Below are 7,055 nucleotides of genomic sequence, written 5' to 3' on the forward strand. Positions count from 1 at the left end.
CAAAATGCTGACACGCCGAGCTCAAAAGGTTCACCATCACTGGCCTATGGACTGAAGGGTCCTGGGTTCGATTCTGGTCAAGGGCACATGCCTGGGTTGTGGGCTCGATCCCCAGTAGGAGACATGCAGGAGGCACCCAATCAATGATTCTCTCCAATCATTGATGTTTCTGTCTCTCTCTCCCTCTCCTTTCCTCTCTGAAATCAGTAAAAATAAAAATATTAAAAAAAAAGTTTAGGTTTAAAACCCACTCAGAGCCACCGGGGGTCATTTGATATTGTCTAGGACCCCTCTCAACTCCTCCACCTGACAGCAGAGCACCCGTGGCACAGGCCAGGTGATACTACATCCCCTTACCTGTCCCTTTCCCTCTTGCTCTCAACTTTTCTTCCCAACTCCTAAAACTGTGCTATGATCTTTACTATTTGCCTTCTCCCTAACTCCTCACTTTGAAGGAAAACCCTTGTTGTCAACGATGAATGGCACATGTGGTAAAACGCAGTAAGGGGATTTCTGTGACTAGAAAGGAGGGCTCAGTTTTACCTATGAATCTGAAGGTTGGTGTTGTCCAGTGTGACCAGCCCATTGGTGGCAGTCCTTCGGTAGCCTGCTGGGGGCCTTTCCAACATGTCAATAGGATACCAGTATCGAACCAGCACACCTTCACTTCGCAAGTATGTTTCTACCTGCACCAATTCATTTACCTACAATAGTAAAAGGAAATGTCTATTTGTTTTTCTACACTAACTTTACCCCTTAGTTTTAAAATACATATAAAACCAAAGTCTTATAGCAGTAAATGCTAGCTGCATGTCACTGGGTCTAAAAGTTCAAAGACATTTGGTTAGTATTGCATTAATAGTGTGTTTCATTTTTTATACCAGTTAGCAAATTTTTATTGGTAAAATAAATTAAGGAAGATTTTCGATGTAATTATGAGTCAGAAATTTAAAAAGAATAGTGCTATATTTCAGTAACAGTTCAACGCACATTGTTGCCAGGTAAATTTTCTGTTCATTGCTTTGACGTCTGATAGCTCTATTTCATTACTAGGAAAATTAAAAGTAAACTCATGTATATGCATTCTGGATTCAAATACCAACATAATTCTTTTTGCTTAGGGTTTATTATTAAAACAGAGGGAATCAAACTGTTTGAGAAATAATAATTATTACTTTAACAAAAATTCTTATTTTTCTGATTTTTATTTTCATACATTTCCATTGCTGAAAATATTGTTAGTTATATGCTTTCTGATAACTGGAGTCAGAATCTTGTACCCAAAAGCAGTAGGAGATTAATAGTACTACTGATAGAATGTTCTACTTGAAAGTTTGCCTTAGTAAACCACCAACCAGTAAAAAGGAGCCTGTTGAAGATGTGAAACTTTCCATTTCAAATCATTAATGGTACCTAACATTATCTATCTCTAGTATCTAGATAGATACTAAAGCTTACTTAAGGGCAGAACCTCATCCCTAAGAGCCCAGCCAAGCCCTGAAGAGCCTCGTCTAGCCCCTAAGCAATCCCCCCTCTCCCACAGGCCCCAGGGAGCCAGCCTCAGTGTGTCAGAGTGACTTCCACAGACACCTCCCCCTGGAGAGTCAGCAGCCCTTTCCACCTCGGGCTCCCAGGCCAGTGTGCTCACTTAAGGGTCCTTTCCTCTAAGGCCGTCTTGTGGGGACTGGGGCTTCCCCGTGGCCGGGTCAATCTGATTGTAATGGACTTAGCCCGGGATGGTCCGTCAAGGCCTAGGGGCCCAATCTAGTCCCAAAAGGCTGACACTAGTTCTGAAGAGCGGAGACTAGCCCCTAAAACCTCAACCTAGACCCCAAGGGCAGACATCAAACTGTTTCTTTGTTCTGTGTCTGTAACAATCATGACAATGACAGATCAGCCATTCATCAAGGACAATGGGGAATTTCTCTTTGGAACTTGGGTAGACAGCATGTAGGGACAGTCTGAACATGGCTGACGGAAAAGAATGGCCAAGGCCGACGTGCTGAGAGGAAAGAGTTTATAACCCCTCCTCCCTGATCCATGCTCATCTCAGCAAGGCCATCTGGCATGAGACAGCACTTGTTTGGTGTCTTCACCCCTAACTTGAAGAGGAATCCATCCCTCTTTAAGGGACCTGGAGTCTGAGCATGAAAGTCTCAGTGTCTAGAAAAGGTTGTGTACTCACCGAATCCACATCTAAGACTACTCCATGAAGCCCAAAGGTTTTCAGCATCCCTCGGATGGCAAATTTTGGCAGAGCAGTTCCAACAGCACTGCTGGCTACATTATTGCTGTCCGGAGAGCGGGTTACTACCGTGAGACCTGAAGAGGGTAGAGAGAGAAATTTTTTTCAGGAGCAAGTACCATCATCACCTTGGGAGCCTCTATGTTAGGGTCAATGCTATCTCTATAGCATTGAGCAGTACCCTCAGTTTAGTTGTAGCCAAAAAAGGAACACAGCTTGGTCTGGAAGATAATACAACAAAGTGTTGTAAGAATTCTCATAATTCAACAAAACAAAGAAGCCAATTAAAAATGGGCAAAGGTTTTGAATAAAAACTTCTCCCAAAAGAAATGAAAAGATATTCAACATCATTAGTCATTAGGGAAATGCTAGTCAAAGCCACTTCACACCCATTGGGGTGGCTATAATATAAAAGCCAGACAATAGTAAGTGTTGGCAAGGATCTGGAGAAATTAGAACCTTCATACATTGTTTGTGGAAATGTAAAATGGTGCAATCATTTTGGAAAATAATCTGGCATTTCCTCAAAAAGTTAAACATAGCCCTGGCTGAAAATCCTCTCTGAAATCAATAAAGAAATATACTTTTTTTTTTAAAAAAAAGTTAAACATAAAGCTACCATATGACCCAGCAATTCCACTCCTACATATAGAAATGAAAATACATATTCACATACAAATTTGTATACAAATGTTCATAGCCAAAAGGTAGAAACAACCCAAATGCCCATCATCTGATGAATAAACAAAATGAGATATTATTCATACAACGAATATTATTTTGTCATAAAAAGGAATGAAGTACCAACATGTGCTACAACATGGATGAAACTTGAAACATTATGTTGTATGAGAGGCCAGACTCAAAAGACCACATGTTGTATGATTCCATTTACAGTATATGAACTTTCCAGAACAGGAAAATCTACAGAGACAGAAAGTAGATTAATAATTGCCAGAGGCTAAGGGAGAGAGGAATGGGGAGGAGTTAGGGTACAAAATTCCTTTTTGGGAGATGAAGATGTTCTTGAATTAGTGGTAATGGTTTGATGATTGTTCAACTTTGTGAATACACTAAGAACTGCTAAATTGTATGCTTTAAAAGGGTAAACTTTATGGTATGTGAATTAGGTCTCAAATCGGAAGAAAAAGAAAAGTAAATATATATGCCTGCCCCTGCCCATGATGTTCGAATAGCTTTATGAAGGTCTAATGAGTGGTTTTAAATTCTCTTTTTTGTGCTTTTTCATTTCCTCGTGTCATAGATTTTTAACCAAAAGTTTATACTCATTCTATGAAAATTCTAAAAAGCACAATACAACCACATATTCCTGGTTTATTAGCTCAGCAGCCAGGACTAAGCCTGAGAGGCCTATGTGGAACCCTCCACCTCCCCCCGCGCCCCCACTCCTCTCTCTGTACCACTGCCCTGTCTCACCCTGCTCATGTTAGTGAGCCCTGAGCATGTGCGAGAGGCCACCAGAGGCCAGACAGGTGTCTACTTGTGCCCCACCAGGAACTTTAGGGCCTTATATGGGAGAGCCAGGAAGAGGTCATGTCACTCAGAGCAAGGAGAGTCACCCTAGGAGAGCCAGCAGCTGTTGGCTCATGCTCATGCTTGGGAAAACTCAACTTCTCATTTCATAGGACGTTTCATAGGTGAAGTAAGAGAGAAAGCAAAACCTTTTCGAACTTTATCAATTGTGAACTTGTTCGCTTCATCTTTAATGTCTTCAATGGTGGGAAGGTAAAGGTCTCTTGGGATGCCACCATTCTCCTCGTAGAGGAATTCAACCGTCTGTCGGGCAATGTCCACCATACCTAAAAAATAGAACAACACTGATAACTCCCCAGAGAGCATGTGATCTTCAGGCAATCATGACACTGACTTATTTCTAGAATGAAACAATAACAGAATCTTTCAAACAGTATTGGTGGTGCCCTAGCTGGTTTGGCTCACTGTATAGAGCGTCGGCCTGCGGATTCGATTCTGGTCAAGGACAACTGCCGGGGTTGCAGGCTCCATCCCCAGTGGGGGGCATGCAGGAGGCAGCTGATCAATGATTTTCTCATCATTCATGTTTCTATCTCTTTCTCCCTTCCTCTCTGAAATCAATAAAAATATATTAAAACAGCCCTATCCGGCTTGGCTCAGTGGATAGAGCGTCGGCCTGTGGACTGAAGGGTCCCGGGTTCGATTCCAGCCAAGGGCACCTGCCTGGGCTGTGGGCTCGGTCCCCAGTAGGGAGCGTGCAGGAGGCAGCTGATCAATGATTCTCTCTCATCATTGATGTTAATATCTCTCTCCTTCTCACTTGCTCTCTGAAATCAATAAAGAAATATTATGTGTGTGTGTGTGTGTGTGTGTGTGTAAACCAAAACACAAAACCAAAACAAACAAAAATAAAACCACTGTTGGTGGGAATATGTTGCCTTTTGGGGAAGGTAATTATGAACAGTCTACCATATTGAAAGTATTTAATGCCTTCCTTCTAGGAATCTCTCTAATATCTCCCACAAAAACACACACAATAGTGTGCAAAGAACACTCTGTGCAGCATTGCTTATAAAGAAACAATGGAAATAACAAAAATATTCATGAACACAGCATGGTTAAAAGTGATACGTCATTATGCTGTCATTTCACTTTAGTTAAGTCAAAAAAATAAACTAGGACAAATGGAGAGTAAGAAGAAAGTAAGGGTAATGTTTTTTTCCCCTCATACATTTTTGTATGAATTTGTTTTGTTTTGTTTTTAAATACATTTTTATTGATTTAAGAGAGGAAGGGAGAGGGAGAGAGAGATACATCAATGATGAGACAGACTCACTGACTGGCTGCCTCCTGCATGCCCCACACTGAAGATTGAGCCTGCAACCCATGTATGTGCCCTGACTGGGAATCAAAAAATGACCTCCTGGTTCATAGGTCAATGCTCAACCACTGAGCCATGCTGGTTGGGCATGAGTTTGATTGTTACTACAATAAACACGTGTTGCTTAGTGAAGAGAGACAGAGAGCTACATAACTTCTATCCAGTATTGGAATCTGCTCTGTTCTTCCTTCCCTGGGGAGAACATATCATTATGTTCAATAGTACAGCCACTAGCCTCCTATATAATAAAAGGCTAATATGCAAATCGACTGAACAGCAGAATGACCAGTCACTATGACAAGCACTGACCACTAGGGGGCAGATGCTCAACTCAGGAGCTTCCCCCTGGTGGTCAGTGCGCTCCCTCAGGGGGAGCGCCGCTCAGCCAGGAGCCAGGCTCACAGCTGGTGAGCACAGCAGCAGTGGCTGGAGCCTCTCCTGCTTCTGTGGCAGCACTAAGCCGTCAGTTAGACATCCCCTGAGGGTTCCCAGACTGCAAGAGGGCGCAGGCCAGGCTGAGGGACCCCCCTCCAAGTGCACAAATGTTGTGCACCGGGCCTCTAATCTACACTAATAAAAGAGAAACATGGTAATTAGCGTACGACCACTACCCTTTTCATTGGCTAATCAGTGAGTATATGCAAATTAACTGTCAGCCAAGATGGCGGCCGGCAGCCAGGCAGCTGGAAGTGAACATGAGGCTTGCTTGCTTCAGTGAAGGAGGACTCCAACGTTCCCCACCTGCCTTGCCGGCCTCTGAGCTGGCAGTTTGAAACTTTGTAACAAATATAGAAGTTAAACAAAACCCCAGAAACCAGCTTTCAGCCGCCGGGATCTCAGAGCTGGAGTTATACATTGTTTCGATTATAGAACGCGAACAAACCAGATACCAGCTTTCAGCAGCCCAGGCCTCAGAGCTAGAGCCGGCCCAGAATAAAAAAAAAAAAAAAAAGAGCGGTTGGGAGCTTCAGTTAACAACCGCCAGCCTGAAAGCAGCCCTCAGCCCCTCACCCAGACTGGCCAGGCACCCCCAGTGGGGACCCCCCCCCTGAAGGGTGTGTGACCAGCTGCAAACAGCCATCATCACCTCATCCAGGCTGGCCAGGCACCCCAGTGGGGACCCCCACCCTGATCCAGGACACCCTTCAGGGCAAACCAGCCTGCCCCCAGGCCTCTATCCTATATAGTAAAAGGGTAATATGCCTCCCAGCACCAGCAGAATGACCAGTCACTATGACAAGCACTGACCACTAGGGGGCAGATGCTCAACTCAGGAGCTTCCCCCTGGTGGTCAGTGCGCTCCCTCAGGGGGAGCGCCGCTCAGCCAGGAGCCAGGCTCACAGCTGGTGAGCACAGCAGCAGTGGCTGGAGCCTCTCCTGCTTCTGTGGCAGCACTAAGCCGTCAGTTAGACATCCCCTGAGGGTTCCCAGACTGCAAGAGGGCGCAGGCCAGGCTGAGGGACCCCCCTCCAAGTGCACAAATGTTGTGCACCGGGCCTCTAATCTACACTAATAAAAGAGAAACATGGTAATTAGCGTACGACCACTACCCTTTTCATTGGCTAATCAGTGAGTATATGCAAATTAACTGTCAGCCAAGATGGCGGCCGGCAGCCAGGCAGCTGGAAGTGAACATGAGGCTTGCTTGCTTCAGTGAAGGAGGACTCCAACGTTCCCCACCTGCCTTGCCGGCCTCTGAGCTGGCAGTTTGAAACTTTGTAACAAATATAGAAGTTAAACAAAACCCCAGAAACCAGCTTTCAGCCGCCGGGATCTCAGAGCTGGAGTTATACATTGTTTCGATTATAGAACGCGAACAAACCAGATACCAGCTTTCAGCAGCCCAGGCCTCAGAGCTAGAGCCGGCCCAGAATAGAGAAAAAAAAAAAGGAGCGGTTGGGAGCTTCAGTTAACAACCGCCAGCCTGAAAGCAGC

At 44.6% G+C, this 7,055-nt stretch overlaps 1 protein-coding gene across 1 annotated transcript in view; it reads right to left on the reverse strand.

The window, feature by feature from the left end:
- Positions 1–7,055, reverse strand: part of HECTD4 (HECT domain E3 ubiquitin protein ligase 4) — a 155,387-nt gene that overhangs the window by 27,470 nt on the left and 120,862 nt on the right. Inside the window, 3 exon segments of the mRNA XM_023762698.1 lie at positions 544–704; positions 2,186–2,322; positions 3,928–4,065. Coding sequence (XP_023618466.1) covers positions 544–704; positions 2,186–2,322; positions 3,928–4,065 — 436 coding nt within the window.

This window comes from Myotis lucifugus, unplaced genomic scaffold (genome assembly GCF_000147115.1).
Source record: "Myotis lucifugus unplaced genomic scaffold, Myoluc2.0 scaffold_256, whole genome shotgun sequence".
In the NCBI taxonomy this organism is placed as follows: Eukaryota; Metazoa; Chordata; class Mammalia; order Chiroptera; family Vespertilionidae; genus Myotis; species Myotis lucifugus.